A 23,206-nucleotide genomic window follows, 5' to 3' on the forward strand; every position below is an offset into this window, starting at 1 on the left:
TGATTTCTCTAGCACATCCATCTTCATTTTGATAGACATTGAAGGACATCAGGTGCATCATGGGTCCTCAACCTGACACCCCAGCCTCAAGAGTGTCATGCCTTGGCTACTTTGTAGGCCTTAAGCTCTAGGAAACCAACTGAAGGATCAGACAAGGATTTGGCTTATTTCAATTGTGCTTTCATACTCCAACCTGTTTTTATACTCCAGCTTGTGTTTTCAATTTATTAATCAATGGTGGAGCATCTTGAGACATTGCTACATTCCAAGTACTGTGGTAGGCATGTTTTGGTAAACACTAAAATGAAAAATGCAACAGATCTGGGAACAGCGTAGGCAAGTCAGGAAGACATTTTGACACAGCACAAAGACACTGTTTTTGACACCTTTTTTTTTTTTTAAATTCTAGCTAGGTGGAAGTTGGTTCAAGAGCTCATACTGGATTCAAATCCATAGGAATAACCACAGAAGAATAGGGTTGAGAGTATTAGATGTGGGAGCTCCTTTTTTGGACTTTCTGGCAACCAATAAATACTACTCTTAAATTCATGAGCTCCACACCAATTTTTAAAAATACCTGTAGGAATCAGAAAACGGTGAATAGTCTCAGATGAAGCCAGCATGGAAAATGTAGCCTAGATTTGTTATCAAAATTGGCCTCCCACCAATTCTCCAGAATTGAATTTATGTTCAATGCCATAGTGGATGCAGGTCTGCAGGTTGTTTCTTTACATGCTCCCTACAGGGCAGGAGTAAATGAATGCTTCCCCCAGGCCAGGTTGCTATGAATGAGAGGAAGAGCCAGAAGGTACATACTGACTCCTTTCCTCAGTTTCACCAGGAGGTCATTCTTTCTGCCATGGGAGAAATGAGTGGGGGGGTAGAAAAAAGGTAGAAGTTATGTTTTCAATACTTCCTAACCTGTAGTAGGTCTTCATCTTTGTGCTTAAGCATGGGCAAGATGGAAAACCTATCTCTTTCCACCATCTTGCCAGGCTTCCCTAAATTTCTTTGTTTCATTAGCTTGTAATATTGATAAGCTGAAAATAACTATGTAAATAGACAAGTTTCCTGCTTGAAGCTAGGAAGGGAGGAAAGGGAAATGTGATCCAGGCAGCCGCAGAGAACTGGCAAGTGCTCTGTAATTTCCATACGCAAGGTGTGGCAGGTCAGGGCATGTCCCTGAGACTTTTCCTGAAGAGTACAAATGTGGCAGAAATGCTTATTTGGATGTTACCACTCAGCCCTTTCTTGTGTGTGATGGCTTGTAAAGATGACATAGCAAACACATGTGATTCTGTGGTAGACATTGTCCCAAGTAGAATACACACACACACATATATATACACACATATGTGTATGTGTGTATATACCTTTACACATGCTTATATATGTATATGTTTGGGTACATGTGTTTACTTATATGTATGTATGTGTATATATGTGTTTGTTTAATCATTACAATAACTCCATGATTATTCTTCCTATCTCACTTTACAGAGAGATTAAGGATCTTGCCCAAAAGCAAGAAGGAGGTAGAGCTAGAATTGAAACCTGAGTGCTTGCTTTTTCCACTAAGGCTGATAAACTATCTGGGTGGCCATCCATTGCACTCAGGGTTGCAAGCTAGCCCAGTCATTCTGAGATGTTTCTCGAGCTACATGGACAGAGAGGAGATGATGACCAATGGAGCTATGAATCTGGATGCAATGTTTCACTTTGAAATGGTTGTCCAGCCCTGGGCCCTGATTTGTCCCACTGATGGAAGTGCAAATGTAGGGAAAGTTTTGTTGCTCATAGAGGCAATCCTGAGAGCCAGCCAGAGCACTGAATTATGAGATTGCAAATCAGGAGAAACACAAAGAAATAAAGACAGTTTTCTGGGCTCGTTTGTTAAAGGTTTGGTTGCTTTGAGCGGAGATTGGATCATGAGTGTCTAACTTCCTCAGTGGAGCATTGCATTGATGAGTTCAAAGCTGCATGGGCTATTAGGAAAGGGACCACACTGGGGCACTGGATCACAGAGGCATGTCTTTGAAAAGTTAGCTTGCCTCCCTCTCAACTTCCTGGCTACCACGAGGTGAGTGGCTATGATCCTCCATAACTTTCTGCCACAGTGTTGTGCCTTATTGCTGATCTAAAATCCAACCATGGACCAAACTTGTGAAGCCAGAAGCTGAAATAAATCTTTCCTCAATTTTTTTTTATCTGTTGGGACAAGAAGGGCTCCTTTTCCTCTGAAAATTTTCAAAGCATTTCTGTACTTCACGATATGGAGACTTCTTAAAAAAACTAAACATAGATCTGCCATATGATCCAGCAATCCCACTCCTGGGGATATACCCGAAGGAATGCAACACAGGTTACTCCAAAGGCAGTTGCATACCCGTGTTTATTGCAGCTCTATTCACAATAGCCAAGTTATGAAAACAGCCAAGATGCTTCACTACTGACGAATGGATCAAGAAAATGTGGTATTTATACACAATGGAATTTTACTCAGCCACAAAGAAGAATGAAATCTTATCATTTGCAAGTAAATGGATGAAACTGGAGAACATTACCCTGAGCGAGGTTAGCCAGGCTCAGAAGACCAAAAATCACATGTTCTCCCTCATATACAGACTTTGGATCAAGGGCAAATGCAGTAATGTTGTTGGACTTGGGTCACATGATAAGTGGAGAGCACATATGAGAGGAATGGGGATAAGTAGGAAATCCAAAACATGAAAGTGTCTGATGTCCCCACTGCGGAGGAGCTAATACAGTAACCTTAAAATGACAGAGGTCAATATGTCTTTATTTTTTATTATTATTCATTTATTCACATGTGCATACATTGTTTGGGTCATTTCTCCCCCCCTGCCCCCCCATCCCCACCTTATCCTCCCCTCCCCCCTCGCTTCCAGGCAGAACCTGTTCTGTGCTTTTCTCCAGTTCCATTGAGGAGTAGAAATAAACAATTATAAGAAAGACGTAGAGTTTTTGCTAGTTGAGATAAGGACAGCTGTACAGAGAGATTCCTAGCATTGCTTTCATGCACAAATGTGCTAAAACCCAGGTTGATTCATCTCTAACTGATCTTTATACTGGTTCCTGATGCCCTTCTCATGTTGACCTGTCACTTTAAGGTTTCTGTATTAATTCCTCTGGAGTGGGAACATCAAATGTTTTCATGTTTGGGGTTTTCTACCTATCCCCATGCCTTCCATATGTGTTTTCCCCTTGTCATGTGACCCAAGTCCAACAACACTGCTGCATTTGCCCTTGATCTAAAGACCACATATGAGGGAGAACATACCATTTTTGGTCTTCTGAGTCTGGCTACCCTTGCTCAAGATGATGTTCTCCAGTTCCATCCATTTACTTGTGAATGATAAGATTTCATCCTTCTTCATGGCTGAGTAAAATTCCATTGCATATAAATACCACATTTTCTTAATCCATTCATCAGTAGTGGGGCATCCTGGCTGTTTTCATAACTTGGCTATTGTGAATAGCGCTGCAATAAACATGGGTGTGCAGGTGCCTTTGTTGTAACCTGTGTCACATTCCTTTGGGTATATCCCTAGGAGTGGGATTGCTGGATCATATGGCAGATCTATGTTTAGATTTTTAAGAAGCCTCCAAATTTTTTTCCAGAGTGATTGTACTAGCTTGCATTCCCACCAGCAGTGTACGAGGGTTCCTTTTTCCCCACATCCTCACCAACACATGTTGTTGGTGGTGTTTTGATGATGGCTATTCTAACAGGGGTGAGGTGGACTCTTAGTGTGGTTTTGATTTGCATTTCCTTTATGGCTAGAGATGGTGAGCATTTTTTCATGTGTTTTTTGGCTATTTGAATTTCTTCTTTTAAGAAAGTTCTATTTAGTTCAATTCCCATTTCTTAACTGGTTCATTGATTTTTGGGAGAGTTTAGTTTCTTAAGTTCCCTGTATATTCTGGTTATCAGTCCTTTGTCTGATGTAGAGCTGGCAAATATTTTCTCCCACTCTGTGGGTGGTCTTTTCAGTTCAGAGACCATTTCTTTTGCTGTGCAGAAGCTTTTTAATTTTATGAAGTTCCATTTGTCCATCCTTTCTCTTAGTTGCTAAGCTGCTGGTGTTCTATTGAGGAAGTCCTTGCCTATACCTATTAGTTCCAGAGTGTTTCCTGCTCCTTCCTGTAGTAACTTCAGAGTTTCAGGTCTGATATTTAGGTCCTTGATCCATTTTGAGTTGATGCTAGTACAGGGTGATAGACATGGATCTAGTTTCAGTTTCTTGCAGATAAATAACCACTTTTCCCTGCAACATTTGTTGAAGAGGCTGTCTTTTCTCCATCATATATTTTTGGCACCTTTGTCAAAAATGAGGCGGGTATAGCTGTGTGGATTCATATCCAGGTCCTCCATGTGTTCCACTGGTCTTCATGTCTATTTTTGTGCCAGTCCCATGCTGTTTTTATTGCTATTGCTTTGTAATATAGTTTGAAGTCAGGTATTGTGATTCCTCCAGCATTGCTCTTTTTGCTGAATATTGCCTTGGCTATTCGCAGTCTCTTGTATTTCCAAATGAACTTTAGGGAAGATTTTTCAATCTCTGTGATGAAAGTCATTGGGATTTTGATGGGAATTGCATTAAACACGTAGATTGCTTTTCATAGTATAACCATTTTTACTATGTTGATTCTAGCAATCCATGAGCATAGGAGATCTTTCCATCTTCTGTAGTCTTCCTCAATCTCTTTCTTCAGGGGTTCATCATTCTCCTTGTAGAGGTCACTCACCTCTTTTGTTAAGTTTGCTCCTAGGTATTTGATTTTTTTCTTGAGGCTATTGTAAATAGAATTGTTTTCATATATTCCTTCTCAGTTTGTTCATTGTTGGTGTATAGAAAAGCTAATGATTTTTATAAGTTGATTTTGTATCCTGCCACCTTGCTATACCTGATAATGGCATTTAAGAGTTTTTTGGGTCTTTAAGGTATAGGATCATATTATCTGCAAACAGGGATATTTTGACAGCTTCTTTACCTATTCGTATTCCTTTTATTTCTTCTTCTTCTTGATTAATTGCTCTGGCTAGAAATTCCAGTACTATGTTGAATAGGAGTGGGGATTTAATATGTCTTTAAACAGAGGTCAACCTTCCTGGGAAGGTGACTGGAAAGTAGTGAATAGGTCAGGTAGAGATGCATTAATTTAGGTTGTAATACACATGTGCATGGAAGCAATGCTAGGAATCTCTTTGTATAGCTATCCTTATCTCAACTAGCAAAAATGCTATGTTTCTGAGACCTTGCCTCAGAAAAACAAACAAACAAACAAACAAAAAAAGACAGGAAGCAGGAATGGCAGGAAGAGCCACAGTGGCCTTGTAGAATCATTATCAAATCTTCTATAGAAGAATGATGAAATTAAAGTACTCCAAAAAACAACTGAAATGTGTTTCCAATTTACTTCTTCCCATTCCACTCTCAGGCCTCATCCTCTAAGGTTCCTCCCATGAAAATCCTCATCTAGCCAAGGTTTTCATCTACTGACTTACCTGTGTCTAGATAAAGACAAGAAATTGTTTTGTGGATTCCTAAAAGTCAAAGATTTCAAACAAATATTTCAGATCCTTATAAAAGATGAAGCATTGATTAAAGTGGAAGGAAGGAAAAAGGCAAAGAAGGGAAGGAATTAACTAGGGATGGAAGGAAGGAAGGAGAGAGAGGAAAGTAAGGGAGGTGAGGGAGAGAGGGACGTGACTTAGGCAGGTGGGCAAACAACTCACTTCTCATTCATCCTACAAATGAACACAGTATGGTATTTGCACAGCCTTATTAGACAAAGGAGCCTAGGACTGAAATCACAGGTCATTATTCTGTAGTAAGTTACTCCCCCCTTTGGGAGCCTCAGTTTCCTTAATTTTGAAATAAGGTTAAACTTGCGTTTTCCAAGATTCGTATATCCTCTCTGTCTCTTCAGTTAATGGTGTTCCTTTCACCCAAGCATCACGGTTCTCACTTGGGAGACATAGAAAATAAGATCTCAATGAATTAAATGGTAGAAGCCACCCACTTGGGAGCAAGGGGGTGGGGTGGGAGAGTAAGTACACTTATGAGCAGGAGGCTGTTATTGAGCTCCCAAGATTCATTTCTTTATCTTTTTTATCCCCAGTAACAAAAATTTCACCTTGAGGGCAGAAATAAAATGAAGTTAGAGTTCCTAGTAATTAAATTTCCTGCAGTAACTCAGAATATAAATCAGCAGCTAACCGTATATCTGTAAGTTGCTCACAGTTGCAGGTCCTTTTGTCTTTGTCAAGAAAATTAAAGAAATACTTGTTCACATTTCTATGAAATCATGAAAGCAATAGACTGGACATCTATGAATGATAAATTGAGCTGTAGTTAGGCTAACTTGTATTAATTATTCTGAATCACAGCAGAGATGATTATATGCTGCTCCTCTCCCTGTGCTGCTGACAGGAACATCCATCAGACTCCTTGGGCTTCTGCTTCTCCACCAAGCCAAGGCTGTTTTTGTTGTTGTTGTTTGTTTTGTTTTAATGCTTTTTCTTGTCTCCTAGCTAAAAGGAATCACTCTTCGCTCATTGCTTTCCCTTTGATAACTACCTTCCACTAAGTTTGAAAAAACAATAAGTAAAAAAAGTTTTGTAATTACATGTTTTCCCTAATTCTTCATTTTAAAACTCAAAATACCTGGTCAGACTAAAAGAGGACATGCATATAAACAGCAGGACGTGACCCTGGCCCACAGGGAATATCTAGTCTCACAGGTGCTCCACTGTGTAAAGAACTTCTTTATTGCAATGCTAAACTAGTCACTAAGTATCAGAACCCCAACTTCCTTGCCTACGAGCTGTCATTTGTGCAAATCCCTAAATCTCAGTTTCTTTGCCTGTAAAATGGGTTGCTGTGAAGTTTAAAGAATGAGACATGAAGCATCTAGAGGACTACAGTGCACAGTGAGCACTATGATAAATTAGGATTGTTTCTATTGTTATTCTTCCCTAAGAAGTGGCTTGACAGTGTCTCCTGGACTGGAGGAAACTCAAATGGTCTTTCCAACTTCCCCACCTGCATAATGTACTGGTGCAAAGAACAAGAAAGAACCATTGATACAACTTGAGTTTTTACCAAAATTAGCACCCTCAGCACAACTTCTTGACATGGTACTGCAGTTGTTTGAGTTCATAGACCTCTCTTAGCTCCACAGGCTTCGCTAGCACATTGCCACTTTGTGGGGAAAAAAGTTGATCTCTTTCCAAGAATAATTCCCTTCCAAAGAATAATTAGCTGATAAAACTCCAGCTTTTCCAGCAAGATTTTATTTTGAATAGTTGGACATTCAATCAATTTGGCTTATTTCTCACTGCATCCATTGGTTATATCATTTAACTGAAGTTGGGGATCCCATCAGGGTAGACACCGGTTTGTGGCTATCCCCTGAGGCTGGGCAGGGTGTGGCAGCTCAACACCAGACAGACCCTGGTTTTTGCCTGGGGGAGGTTTGTGCTGTTGCTAAAACATTTAAAATGCATCCAGGAACCAATTGGACCTTTAGTTCTTTCTCCTTTGATAATCTAGACATGGAAACTATTAGAAGCCCAACTTTCTTCTTTTCTCACTGCCAGCATTTTTAGAAAGTTCCTTCATAAATCTGTCCAGAATTTTTGCTCTAGATGAAACATCTTCAAAACAAAAGCCAGTTCCATTTTGCCCATCTTCAGCAGCAGCCTGAGTCAAATACAAAGAGCTAGAAATGGGTTTGAGTCATCCTAAGATGAGAGTAAGAGACTCAGGAAATTTAATTCTCTTTACATCTCTATAGGTTTTTTTCCTACCTTCAGAGAATAAGCTGTAATGTAGCCCCAGAACAGAATGACATCAAGCATTGCAAGCAAAAGCTCACAAATCAGTCACTTAATTTACACAGCAGGGGAAAAGGAACACTAAATCTTTGTTTAGAGTAATCATTAGAAATACTAATAGCTGGAGAAAAATCTAGTAAGACTTCATGGAGATACAGTGGCCACTGGGATCTTGACAGTGATAAATGTACAGAAGGAGAGTCTTGGGGACTGAAACTGCTCATGGATATGCCTCCCTCCATTGGCTCATACTCAAAAGGACAAGCATCCCTCATAATCACATGCTATTAAATAAGTATTTTTGCTGTATGCTTCCAGGACTGGAGGTGGCTCAGGTGGTATAGCACTTGCCTAGCAAGCACAAAGCCCTGAGTTCAAACCCCAGTACCACAAATAAGACACATTAAGATATTTTATACTTCCAATTTTTCCACTAGTTTTTGAAAATTTGGTTCAATAGATTTTTCAGATTAAAGCACATGATGGTATACATTCTAAAAGTGTCACTTAATAAAAACGGATACCAGAAGACAGGGTGGCCCTGAAAATGTCCCACGAGTACTGTTTGACTTTAGGTTCTAACAGATGAAGCCTTTTCCCAAACTACAATCCTTCTCTATGTCTGACCACAAATACCATTACTGCCCTTCATTTGCTCGCTTCCCTTGAAGTATCTGTTGGTGTTTCAGCTGAAACAAAGTTAATACCTAATGCTTCCACCTAAAAAGTACCTTGGGATAGAATAGCAACAGTGAGAATATTGGGTGTTGGTCACTGGGTGTTGTGCTGTCTGTCCAATGACATAAGCAAGAGGTAAGGTAGTGTCACTGTCCCCAGCCAAAGGCCAGCAGGAATGCAGAGGTTGAATAAACTACCTGCTAGGACAAGGGAGAACATGTGCGGTGGTAATAATGGGATTTGAGTTTTTGTGAGATGATTTGGGGGAGGGGTTAGGAAGCAGGACTTTGTTCATGACTGGATCCTGTTAGGAAGTGGAGGCAATGCTATCACTGGGATCTAAATAAGCCTTATCTATTTAGGGAGTAAGAATGAAGGAAAGCTAAACTGCAGTTAATAAAGAAGCGAGAGTCAGAGTCCGTCATATTTGTCCTGCTGGAGAATGCTTCATCATTTTTAATGTTTGAACAATGCTCATGCTTTTTGTCTCTGCTCAGTCAGTCATGATCACAATGTGGTCTTGTTTTTGTCTATTTTTTAACTTTTTTTTAAAATTTCACTTTTATTATCATACTGTTGTACTAGGGTTACACTGTAACATTTATAAACATGTTTACCATTTATCTTAGTTAAATTCACCCCATCCATCATTGTCCTTTATCCTCCTTCCCCCATTCCTGGATTAGTTTCAACAGATCATTTTTTCATTTTTATACATAAATACATAGTATTTCCACCATATTCACCCTCTTGCACCCTTTTGCTTATATCCTCCCCCACCCTACTGGTACCAATCCCCCAGACTGGACCTGTTTTACCTTCCTGTACTTCATTTTTGAAAAAAAGGCATTTTGTTTGCTTAAGATATCTATACAGGGAGCTTCATTATTGACATTTTTGTGTATGTATGTATTATATCCCAAGTTGGTTCATCCCCTCCACTTTTCTCTTTTCTACCTTAGTCCCCTTCTTATGGTGATTTTGACAGGCTCAAAAATTATGTGTTCAATAGAAAAACATTTCCATTTACAATAGCTTCAAAGAAATCAAATACCTAGGAATAAACTTAACAAAGGATGTGAATGACCTCTACAAGAACTATAAACCATGCAAGAAAGAAATTGCAGAACACTACAGAAGATGGAAAGATCTTCCATGCTCATAGATTGGCAGAATCAACAAGTAAAAATAGTTATACTACCAAAAGCAATCTACATGTTCAATGCAATTCCCATCAAAATTCCAATGACTTACATCACAGAGATTGAAAAATCTACCCTAAATTCATTTAGAAACACAAAAAACCGCGAATAGCCAAGACAATACTGGGCAAAAATAGCAATGCTGGAGGTATCACAATACCCGACTTCAAACTATATTACAAAGCAATAGCAATAAAAGCAGCATGGTACTGGCACAAAAACAGACATGAAGACCAGTGGAACAGAATAGATGACCCAGATATGACTCCACGGTTATGCCCACCTAATTTTTGACAAAGGTGCCAAAAACATATGATGGAGAAAAGACAGCCTCTTCAAAAATGTTGCTGAGAGAATTGGGTATCTGCCTGCAGAAAACTGAAACTAGATCCATGTTTGTCACCCTATACAAATATCAACTCAAAGTGGATTAAGGACCTTAATATTAGGCTTAAAACTTTGAAGCTAGTATAGGAAAGAGCAGGGAATTCACCAGAAGCAAAAGGCATAGACAAGGACTTCCTCAGAAGAGCTTAAATGGCTCAGCTACTAAGAGAAAGGATTGACAAATGGAACTGCATGAAATTAAAAAGCTTCTGCACAACAAAAGAAATGGTCTCCAAATTAAAGAGGATACCCACAGAATAGGAGAAAATCTTTGCTAGCTATACATCAGACAAGGGACTGATAACCAGAATCTACATAGGGAGCTCAAAACACTAAATTCTCCCCCAAATCAATGATCCAATAAAGAAATGGACAATTGAACTGAACAGAACTTTTTCAAAGGAAGAAGTCCAAATGGCTAAAAAACACATGAAAAAATGTTCACCATCCCTAGCCATAAAGGAAATGCAAACCAAAACCACACTAAGATTCCACCTCACCCCGTTAGAATAGAAGAATACCATCAAGAACACTACCAACAAATGTTGGTGAGAATGCAGGGGAAAAGGAACCCTCATACACTGCTGGTGGGAATGTTAAGCTAGTACAACCACAATGGAAAATCACAATGGAGGCTCCTTAAAAAACTAAATATAGATCCAGCAATCCCACTCCTAGGGATATACCAGAAAGATTATGAGTCAGGTTACTCCAGAGGCACCTGCACACCCATGTTTATTGCAGCGCTATTCACAATAGCCAAGTTATGGAAACAGCCAAGATGCCCCACCACTGACGAATGGATCAAGAAAATGTGGTACTTGTACACAATGGAATTTTACTCAGCCATGAAGAAAAATGAAATTTTATCATTCACAAGTAAATGGATGGAACTGGAGAACATCATCTTAAGCGAAGTCAGTCAGGCTTAGAAGAACAAAAGCCATATGTTCTCCCTCATATGCGGATTATAGACCTAAAACAAATACAGCAACATCACAGGTCACACTAAGAAGAGGCCGTGATGGGAGAGATAGGGAAGGGAAGGAAACCAAAAACTTGAATTTGGTAGATGTACTCACTGTACAGGAATGAATATAGAACTCTTAAACTGACTGGGGCCACCATGGGAATGGGACTAGGGAGGAGTGAAGAGGTCTGAAGAGGACTGACGAGATGAACCAATTGGGGCTGTAATACATATATATATATATATATATATATATATATATATATATATGGAAACAACACAAGGAATTTCTCTGTGTAGCTATCTTTATCACAAACTAGCAAAAATGCCATGTTTCTGTTTTTTTATCTTTTATGTTTTTTCTTCTACAAAATCAGAGAACTGGAGGGCAGAACAGGTTCTGCCTGGGAGAGGGAGGGGTTGGCACCGGAGGGAGCAGGGAGGTAGCAGGGAAAGGGGTAGGCAAATAAAGATGATGCAAATAATATATACACATGTATGGAAATGCAAAAATCATACCTGTTAAAACTGTTCCAGGAATTGTGGGGGGCGGTGAAGGAGAGCAAATATATCAGGTATGATATATTTGATACACTCTAAGAACCTTTGTAAATGCTACAAAGTACCCCCAACCCAGCACAATAATAAAAATAAGTAAAAGAGATAAACAATTCTATATTCATTCTTATATAGAAAGTACATCTTGATCCACCAAGAATGGTCAGAGTGGCTTTGCCTGATGTCAGGTAATGAAATGGTTTAGCAGGAAATTGAAGGTCCAGCCAGGCCAGGCCAGTCCTAGAAACACAAAGACCTAGCTAAGAGCCCATGCTATCTCCCAGGTGTCACATGTCACTTTTCTCAGTAGCAAAAGAAACTGAAGAACTTGTCCAAAGTTACACACAGCTAATAAGCTGAGGAGCTGTAATGTTAATCCAACTATCTGGTCCCCAAATTCAATCACAGTGGTTCAGTCTTATGGAAAATCTGTTTTCATCTTCTTGCATCTCCATAGCATTGTTGTTACCTAATCTACCTAAAAATGTTCTATTCCAGTGACAGCCATTTTCCCTCCTTTCATGTCTTTTTTGGACATTGCCTTTAATTCACATTTATTCATAAAAGTGCCTCTAGTTGGGTATCTCCAGCCTTTTACCTTTAGCCACCCAGTTTGAAAGAACAAGTGTGCCAGGTGTGGTGGTTCATGCCTATAATTCTATCATTTGGGATGTTGAGGCAGGAAGACCAAGAGTTTGAGACCAAGTGGGCTCTAAAGAAAAATAAAGAGCAAGTGTTCTGGAATTAATTAAGTAAAATACTCTGCTGGTGTGGTGGAAAGTGCTGGGGAAACTCCCTCAAGGATGTGAGGGTACAGATAGCCTAAGGCAGATGACACAGTGGAAAGAAACAGACTAACAGTCAAACTGACTCCAGATGTGAGTTCTGCTAGGAAGCAGCAAAGTTAGCTTGGCAAGATTAGTGACCACAGCCTCAGTGCTCTTCCCTGAAATGGGAACTAGAATTTTACTCAAAACATGTACTGTTGGCATAAAACCCCTTGTGTTAATAACTTCATATTTTTCTTTTTTTGTGTTCCCTGCTACACTCTATGCAATAAGCCTGTTATGAGCAGGAAACAGGTCTGACTTTCTCGGCTCTAGCCTCAGAATCTGCATGGTACTTCTTCATGGAAGAAGAGAGCTACGGATGTTCGTGTGGATACAGAACCGGCTGTGGGTGTGGATATAGATACTGACATTGATGTAAATGTGGATAGATGTAGACTCGGGTGTGGCTGAAGACGTAGATTGGTAAATGAATGTGGGCCTGGATACAGATGTACTGTGGATCTGATTTAGATGTGGATGTAGGTTTACAAGCAGATATAGAAGTGGATCTGGATACAGATGTACACATCAGTGTGGATGTGGTTACAGAGGTAGACCAAGGTGTGAACACACAGGTAGACATAGGTGTAGATACAGACCTAGATATGAACATAGAGATGTACACATAGAACTAGGTTTAGATATAAGCGTGATGCTGATATAGATATGGACATGGCTGTATGTGCAGAGAGATGTAAGTACAGATACAATCAGCTTATGACTGTGAGTGGCTTAGCATATACATTTTGGCCATACTACAGACCTGAAGAGGAAACATACACCCCCCTCTGTAAAGATTGAATGTATTATTTGATAAAATTAATTGATCAATTAATCAAATTGATAAAAAAATCAATTTTTATCAATTTGATTATTTGATAAAAATTAACTTTCCCTGTAGAAAGGACATTTTATTGTCTCCCGTGCGTTAAGAAGTAATAATGCCACGTGCCACTTGGTTCCTGAAACTGATATCTTTTTAATCCTTAAAAAATTATTTTTAAAGAAATATTTAAAGTAATAAATTCCTTGGAATTTCACTGACCAGATGCTTTCCTTTTGTTATTCTTAAGTTGGATGTCCAGACCTTTGGGACAAGATTTGCAATCTCCATCCACACAGCTGCCACAACCACTCTGCTTTCTCACTCCCTGGCCCTAACCTTCTGTCACTTTCCTGCCCCCACACAGACTTTCGCCAGCCTTTTAATGCATCCTAGGATTGTCTCATTTCCTCCTTTCCATGTGTTCTCCTATGTACATTGCTACTCCAGCAGAATCCAGTAACTCTTTGCTGTTGTCCCAGCTCCTGTACCACCTTACCGACACCTACTGAAGTCATGACCAGTGAGAGCTGGCCTGGTGTATGAAGTGGAAATGCCATGTTTTTTATTTCTTTTTACCTTTTTCTCTTTGACAGTGCTGAGGTTTGAACTCAGGGCCTTGCGCTTGCTATGCAGGCACTATACCACTTGAGCTGTGGCACCCAGTCCTTTATTGCTATATGTATATATATTTTTCTTAGATAGGGTCTCATGTTTTTTGCCTGGGGTATGGCTCAGATGGTGACACACCTGTGTACAGCCTCCTGCATAACTGGGATCACAAGCACACATCAACATGCCTTGTTTTTTGGTTGAGATGGGGTCTCATTTACTTTTGCCCAGGCTGACCTTGAACTCACTGCCTCAGCCTTCTGAGTGCTGGGAATACATGCATGTGCCACCATGCTTGACAATGTGTGTTATATTTCACACACCTGAAATAGCCTGTCGGTTATAGCCATTCTGTCATCAATTCAGTCCAACCACAAATGGTCTTTGATGAGTGAATTTTGTTCCCTCACACTTATGACTGAAATGTCACACTAGTGGTGAAAATGAAATTCTTTGTGAATAAAAGACATATGCCACACCATGACTGGGGGTGTAGCTCGGTGGTGGAATGCTTGCCTGTGTTCCATTCCAACACGGCAGAACAACAGCAACCTGAGCTTTAGGTTTTAGCCGGGTGTGGTGGTACAAGCTTGTAATTCCAGCACTCAGGAGATGGAGACGGGGCGGCGGGGGGGGGGGGGGGGGGGAGTGGTCATGAGTTCCAGGCCAACCTGGGCTACCTAGTGAGACCCTGTCTACAAAAACAAAACAAACAAACAAACAAAAAGGTACAAAACATCTGTTCTCTGAGTCAAAAAATCTTTAACCCTCTAGAGCACAGCTGTAGTAGAGATATCCTCAGAAGGTAGGATAAAGGGCATGGCATAGCTAAAGCTGACACTGTTGAGCCAGGCACTGAGACCTTTTACTTACTCCTCCCAGCAGCCCCGTTAGGTAAGAGAGGTAAACAAGTTGAGCGCCTTGCCCAGGTGGAGTTGCTGTGTCTTCAGAGCCTGTTCCATGGATGACTTGCTGTACCTGAGTAGGTCCCATTGGTCACTGTCTTGTTCCTGTGCCTGCTGTGAAGAGAAGAGTGATGAGAGTCTGGCATTCTTCTTGGAGCCCTGTCATACATGGAAGAGCAGTTTCCTTTCTGCTTTTGTGGGGGTCTTGGGGTAGCAACGGGGCGGCTTCGTGTCTTGTCATTCCACATGTCAGGAGAAGGCAGCAGAGAGCAGCTGTGGAGGCAGCTGCTTTGCTCCAGAGCACTGCATTTTCTTTGAGCTGACCCCAGCCACAGCAGAGAGGCCGTAACCTCCATGTAAAGATTAGGGGACAATCAGGGACTAGGATTCCCAAGGAAAGAGGTGAATAGGAAAGGATGTTCTTATCCATACTTCTCACAGAAGTTTGCAAACATGCATGTGGCTGTATGTAAATGAATAACCTGGAAGCACTCAGGGTTTATGGCAAAATGGTAAATGACCATGGTAAAACCTATGGCTACCAGATTTGCCTTTTGATCACAAATGACAAATGAGACTCTGAATTCCTACTTTCATGGTATTCTTTCTTTGATTCCACTAGGGCTTGGATAGTATGAATGTTAAGGAAGACCCCCCCATTCAAAAGACAGCCTGTGTTGGGCCCTGCACCGTATTGTAGGTTCAGGCAGCATATTTAGGGAACAATGATCTAAGGCTGGCTATTGCTTCTGATCACTGAGCGCCATGCTGGTGGATGTCTTCCGTGTGGGCCTCTGAGACTGGCGTGGCCATGTGGGTTCAGTGCAGCCATCTTTGTTGCTGCAGGGCCTGTGCACAGCAGGACATATTTTTCCTGGATTCAAGGGCTGAGGAACAGAGGGCATCAGTCTGTCCTCCTGCTCAGACTCCTACTGCCTCTTGCTCATTTCACGGGCCAGATGTTCTTTCAGTGGACAATTTCTGAATACCTGCTCTGAACCCAGTCCTGGAAATAAAAATATGAACCTAACATAGTCCCTGTCTCCAGATATTAAAAAGTCAAATAGGGGAAATAGCATATGATGCAGTGTAAAATGTACCACATCAGGGAGAGGTGCTAAGTACAGCAGTAGACAAAGTAGGAAACTCATTTTCCAGCAAAGGCTTCATAGAATGAATAACAATAGACTCCAGGGAGTGTGTAGTGGCCACAGGCTAAGTGCAGTATAGCATAGTGGTTAAGTATGCACGCTTCACAGTTCGACCCAAGTTCAAATCTCAGCTATGTCATTTACCATTGGCAAATAACTACCTAAAGTCCCAATTTCCTTTTCCAAGTTAAATGGGATACAATTATGTCCACCTGACCCACTGTCAAGGTTAAAGGTAGGGCACAACATATCCATTTCCTAGGGTTGTCACAGCAAATTGCCATGCACTTGTTGGCCTCAAAGAACAGAGAGACATTCTGTCTCACGGTGTGGAGGGTTAGAAGTCCAAGACTGTGACATCAAGGGAGAATCTTTCCTTGTCTCTCCTGAGCTTCTGGCAATTACCACAGTCCTCATGTTACTGGAAAGCCAGTCCCCAGACCTCAATGTGAATTTTCAGCTTACAAATAATGAGAGCAGGGTTTCAAGGAAAAGGGATTAAGGTTTATTATTTGTCAGATGAAGAGGAGTACAGGGAGAGTCAGCCTCTCAAAGCTGTGTTGTCCTACTTCTGAGAGAAAATGTCTGCCTTTAAAGGGAAGCTCGGGGGCTGAGCTTTGCTGCGTGAGGAGATGCATGTCTGCAATGGCCGCTGGCCTTGGTGCTGCATGTATCTGGTGCCACATCTCTGAAGCTGTATGTCTTGGGTGACAGGTTTACTGCTCTGGCAGTCAGAGAGAGATAAGGGGAGGAAACTGTCTGGTTTAATTGAAGAGTAAAGGGAGTTAACCTTAGATTCTCCAGTATGTGGACAAAGAGGGAAAAAAAGGTCAGTTTAACCAACAAGCAGAGCAAGCTGGCCAGCATGCAAGCTGGCCATACTAAAGGATTTTCCCTTTTGTGGTCCCCGTTACATTTTCCCCACTGTCGATTTATTCCATTTCTATGGAAAAAGGGCATCCAAATCATCTATTTTCTGCCTTTCATTAATTCCTGGGCCGAAGTAAGGAGTCACCTCCTCCACAAAAATAGCTTTTCAGCCCATTACACTTAGCATCCTTGGCTTGTAGATGTGCCATCTCAGTCGCTGTGCTCATGTGTGTCCGTGTCCACAATTGTGTGTGTGTGTTTGTGTGTGTGTGTGTGTGTGTGTGTGTGTATGTGTGTGTGGTACTGGGGCTTAAACTTAGGGCCTACCCCTTGAACCACTCCACCAGCCCTCTTCTGTGAAGGGTTTTTTCGAGATTGGGTCGCATAGAACTATTTGCCCAGGCTGGCTTTGAACCACAATCTTCCTGATCTCTGCCTCCTGAGTATCTAGGATTACAGGTGTGAACCACTGGCGCCTGACTCCACACTCCCTTTTTCTGATGAAGACACACATCATATTAGATTTGGGCCCACCCTAATTCAATATGACCTCATCTTATCTTGATTGCATCTGTGAAGACTGTACTCCACATAAGAAGGTCATAGGTTCTGAGTGGATGTGAGTCCAGTGTACATACCAAGTCAGCAATGGGCCAATACTATCTATCAAAATTATGATTATTCTTCAATTTTAACAGTAAAATTTGGACACAGATTGTCTTTATTGAACAACACTGAAATTTAAGACTTAAGTAGTTCACTCAAGGCTATCCAATAAGCAAGGATCAGAGCTGAGATGCAAACTTATCTGGTCTGACTTTGACACCCAGGAGGGTTGCCAGCCACAGTCATGCTGGAGCCCAAAGGAGCTGGTCCTAACAGTCTCACAGAGGTTCTCTGGACAGTGTTGGGGAGGTAGGCAGGCAGAGGGAAGAGGTCTCAAAATGACAGCTTCCAGCTGACAGATGATCAGGCTAGAAAACACTCATAGACTTTATGAGCCAGACCTTCTCATTGTTCACAATCTTAGTAAGATGGAATGACTTGTCCAAGGCCCCCAGATCTGTCCACAGCCTTGACTTCAATCCTCATCTTTGGGCACAGGGTTCGGGACTTTGTTTTTTGCAAAAGAGCAAAAGAACAAAAACATTAGCCTCTAATTTGCTTTGTCTGGCAGACAAAGCAACATGTCAGGGATGCCCTTGTTCAGTGGACAGCTACCTACCCAAGCAGAAATCAAGTCCCAGAACCTCTAACCCATTCCCATCATCAGAGAGCCTGCTAATAAAGGCTACCCTGGCAGAAAAGCTGAGAATCAGTGGAGTGCTCCAGAGACTTCTGGAGAGGGAAAGGTGGCAGCACTGATCCAACCTGGGAAAGGACTCAAAAGGGGTTTCATACACCACTGAAGCTCTGCATGGAATGAGCAGAGTGCAGTTTCTGTAAGTCTCTGAGATCAGGAAAGACGTATGAATGTGTAAGTCTCTCTGAGCCACTGCCAAGGCCTGGGCTGAATATCCTCTCTCCAGCTGCCCTCATCCTTTTCCCCCTCTTCACACCACAGCCATCCCGTCACTACCTGCCTCCCCATGACCTTGGGGTAAACATCGAACTGCTCCTCCCAGCACAAAGTCCTCTGGGGATCTGACATCCCTATCCCACCAGCTCTACCCCTGCCACCAGAAAGATGTATGTACTCACACACACGTCACCCTCTCTCATATCCTGCTTGGCTTTTGTTTCACAACTCTCCCAGTAACTATATGAAACAAATATTATTGTCTCCACTTTATGGAAGAAGACATGAAAGTGCAGCGATTAGGGTGTCCAAAGTCACACAACCAAAAAGCTGTGGTGCTGGAAACTAATTCCAGGAGGTATGGCCCCAAAGTCCATGATTGAAGCCTTTCTGTTTTGTTGCAGTTAAGGTCTTTGTCTCGCTGCACAATTTAAGGATCCATACAAAAAAAAATAGGTGTTAAGGAAACAAATCCGGAGGGCTTATAATGGAAGTGTAGATGAATATGAGGGAAATTATCTGTAAGAGTTTGAATGCAAAAGTCAAGGCAAAGTGCCACTAAAATATTTAAGCATTTTATAAACATCTCTTTTGTGTACTATAACATGGCTGGCTATATCTACATATTTCTTCAAAACGATAAATGAAAGGAAAACTATGTCATTGCTACTGCATTCTTACGCATTTTTTTCTCTGAAAATAGCACCATCAGATCCACCCAGCAATTGATGCTTTCAATTTTAATTTCACAGATGAAAGAACTTGGTGTCATCTTCTACAACTGCAGCTGCCTGGTCCTAGATTTACAAAGAATATTTGCCTTATATAGTTCATTAAAATTCAAGAGCAGAGTACCTCAGACCTGGTCCAAGAGACTCTATGGCGTCTATGACAATGAAAAGAAATTGCAACTTCAGTTGAACGAAACCAAATCACAAGCATTTGTGTCGGTGAGTTGCCTACCCTCTTCTTCCTCTGCTCCCTCTCCTTCCTCCAAAGGCTTTGTTAACTGGGGATGTTTCAGTATAATCTTGTTTTGTGCAAAAAGAGAGTAGTCCTACCCAATCTCAAAGAGTTAAAATGTGCCCTCTCTTATGTTCAATCAAATAATAAATCATATAAATAATATAGTAATAAACCAATGATAACAGTAATGCATGTTAATAATCATTCCTAGTTTCAAATACTTTGAATTGGCTGGTTTGATCCCCACAACCGTCCTGTAAGGTAAGCATGGGATTGTGACCATTTTACAAATGGAGCTGTTAAAAGACTCTTTCACAAGCACAGAAGTCCATCAAATAGCAAGTTGACACCAGTTCCCAAGTCTTCTGATTCCTGAACTGATTCACCCATTCTCCAGGCCCTACATCAGTGACTTCCAATTGTTTTTAACAGTAGAACTCTTTGATGACACAAATCTTAGGGAATCTCAGCATATAAAACAGATTAAAGTCAGAGCTGCTGAATTGGATTGAGACTGGAAGGCAAGAGACCACTCAACAGGCAAGGCTCCTGCCCTGCTCTCTCTAAGCCTCTGACTCCAACAAAATCCAACAACCCCCCTACATGCAAATCCTAACCTCCCAGGTCCATCAACTAGTTGCTCAGCCCCTGGCTATCCTGCAGTGTCACTAGAGACAGACAGTGTAAATAGGCCTCCAGTCCTAATCTCCCAAGTCTAAAGCATCTAGGAATCAGCCAGGGAGTCCCCTTAAATGCAGATTTACACCCCACCCCACCCAGGATCTGATTGTCTGTATCTGGCATGAGACCTGAGAAGTCAGATCTGAATCAAGCTTCTGAACTAATCCCAAAGCTCACAGAATCTTCTCAGAACCATGCTCCCAAATGACTATCCCGTCTCCCCTTGATCAAAGTCAGCACGTTTATGCCAACTTTTAGGTACTAAAGAGCATTTGAAACAGGAGGGAATTATGTCCTTTTTGCCTTTCCACATGAAAGACAAGCTGAACTTTTAGAAATGTAGTACTAGAATAAGGAGGCTGACGTTGTTTCTATTAAATAACAAATTCAAAAGGAGAACCAATGGAGGGGGTGACCTCAAGTATGATATATTTGATACATTATAAGAACTTTTGCAAATGCCACAATGTACCCCCACCCAGCACAACAATAAAAAAAATAAAGAAATAACAAATTCACATGAATGTGAAGAAGGCTTTTCATCAGAATTTAAAGAAGTCTTTAAAGTGTGGCAGCCAGGAATGCAGTAGCAAGTAGCAATGCACAGGACCTTTTACTAGCAAATTTATTCCTGTACATTTTCTTGCTTCTCAAGACAACTCTGTTAAGTCCAGAAGGCCAGGTACTATTCCCAATTTGTATGTGAGCAGCAGCAGGAAACATGACATGACATGACATCCCAAGCAGTGGGCCCACAAAAACAGATAGAAAGCAGCAAGAAAAAGGTGGATTAATGAACAAATTTTGAGTGATCATAGATTTTGAATTTAATGTTTGAACCTTTTTTTTTTTCACTGTACTAGGGTTTGAACTCAGGGCTTTGTATTTACTAGGCACCCCCTTAGTCATACCTCTAGTCTCTCAAGTTTGAATCTTTTTTTATGTGTGTATTATCATTAACATATTATTGTGTTCGGTACATTTTGACATTTACAAAAGTTCTTAATATATCATAGTTGAATTCACCCCCTCCACCATTCTCCTTTATCCTCTCTTCCCCTAATTCCTGGGATAGTTTCAACAGGTCTCATTTTTCCATTTACATACACAGTGCACAGTATTTCTACCATATTTACACACCTACACTCTTTCCTTATCTCCTCTCCACTCTGGATAGAATACATCTATAGATGGAAATGCCACAGTGGAACTCTCTAAATAGCTATCTTAAACAAACAAAAATGCCTTTTTTTCAAGTTTAAATCTTAAAGATAATTGAATGAGATTGTTGCGTAAATTTAAATTCTGACCCTTAAAAAGGGAAGGCGTTTCCTTTGTTGATTCTAAAGTTGCCAGATCTACAACAGAGAGGCCTCAACCACCACTGAAACCAATGAAATGCTAGGCCTTTGTTCTATTCTAGGATAAATGTAGAAGTTGCTTTTTATTAAAGAGATAACCACCAAATGAATTATAAAACATGTATTTAGGTAGTCTTAAACTATGGAACACTTTTATTTTCTACTTTAATTTATTTATTTTAGTTTATTATCATATGTTCTATTTCTTATTAATAATGTCAAGCCCACCTTTAAATTTCAATTCTACAGATACTGATTGAAAACTATTTTTGAAGACGTATATAATCTTGCAGGTAAAAAAAGTCAGAAAGCTCATGCTATTGGAATTGTGTTCCTTGATCTTATTTCTGTTGTAGCATTTATCACATTCTTATAACTATTTGTTTGTAATCATTTCCCCACAATTTTAAAAGGCTCTTAAGATCATACACACTGTTTTCTTTATCATTGGTATTTCCAGTACCTCACTTAGTGCTCTCCGAAAATGACAATAAATGTTAGCTTGAATTTATTAGCAGTCATATTAATGGAAAGTTCTAGAATGCATAGTTGTTTTTCAGTAATATATGGCAAACAAATGCCAAGACAAATTTATTTAAATTCAATGTTTGCTTTAAAACATCTTAAAATAGTGTATTTTTTATGAGTTGACAGTCCCAAAACTAAGCTGAACACACACAAAGAGAATAATTAACCATTCAAATAGAATAACCATTCACAAAATTAGATTTTACCTAATTGATAACTTAGCATAGTTAAATATGATTTTCAAGTTGTGATATAAACATGGATTATTTCTAACTTTCTCATAGACTACACATAAGCACTTGGTTAGAGTTAATTATGTGATTTCTAGTAACTTGAGGACAGATAATTCTAACAATCTCATATTTCTCATTAAAAATGAGATGAGAGCCGACTGGATTTTTGTCTTAATAAATTTCTTTTTAGAGACCTAAAGATAATACACATTTGCTCTTTAGGACAAAGCATAGCTAGTTCAAGGTCTATTTTTATTGATCAGGTGCTAGACAGATTTCATTCTTTCTTGATTATTATTCAGTTCATCCGTCTATCAGTCACGCAGAGTGAGATATATTTAGTGAGAAGGAAGACATTGAATAGATCTTAGTGCTACTGAGGGGAAAATACCATATTATAGTCCTCTTTAGAACCTCCATTGAATATTGGTAATGACATTTTAACAGCTTTATTTACTTATCATAAAGCCCAGCCTTCTGAAGTGCACACTTAAGCAAGTTTTAGTATAGACCAAGACCTTTGCAGCCATCCCCACCATCTAATTGTGGGACATCTTCTTCACCACAAAGAAAGTCCCATGATCAGCAAGAGTCAGCCTCCACTTCTCCCTCCTGAGCCCCTGGCAAACACTAATCTTACTTTCTCTTTAGTGATTTGCCTTTATGGGAAATTTCTTCTAAATGCAGCAATACAACATGTAGTCTTTCATGACTTCACCCTGTATGCTTTCAAGATTTACCCATGATGTAGCATGGATCAGTTCTTCCCTTTTATTAATTTAATTTAATTTTTATGACACTGGCAATTGAACTCAGGGCCTCACACTTGCTAGGCAAGCTCTCTATCACTTGAGCCAAGCCTCCAGTCCTTTTGCTTATAGTTTTTGTTTTTTAGATAGGGTCTCATGTTAATTTTGCCCAGTTGGCCTTGACCCATGATCCTCCTGTCTCTGTTTGTAGAATAACTGGAATTATAGGGTGTACCACCATACATGGCTTCCTTCATTTCTGTTTATGTCCAAACAACATTCTATTGTATGCAGATGTCACATTTTATTTATACATCTA

General features: G+C 40.4%; 1 protein-coding gene across 10 annotated transcripts in view; it reads left to right on the top strand.

The window, feature by feature from the left end:
* The window catches only part of Pld5 (phospholipase D family member 5), a 404,115-nt gene that overhangs the window by 343,251 nt on the left and 37,658 nt on the right, over window positions 1-23,206 (top strand). For all 10 annotated transcript variants that reach the window (XM_074047195.1, XM_074047200.1, XM_074047198.1 and 7 more), the window contains one exon: window positions 19,122-19,319. In XM_074047195.1, the coding sequence (XP_073903296.1) occupies window positions 19,122-19,319 (198 nt within the window). The remainder of the gene's footprint in view (window positions 1-19,121; window positions 19,320-23,206) is intronic.

Source organism: Castor canadensis, chromosome 11 (assembly GCF_047511655.1).
Source record: "Castor canadensis chromosome 11, mCasCan1.hap1v2, whole genome shotgun sequence".
Taxonomy (NCBI): domain Eukaryota; kingdom Metazoa; phylum Chordata; class Mammalia; order Rodentia; family Castoridae; genus Castor; species Castor canadensis.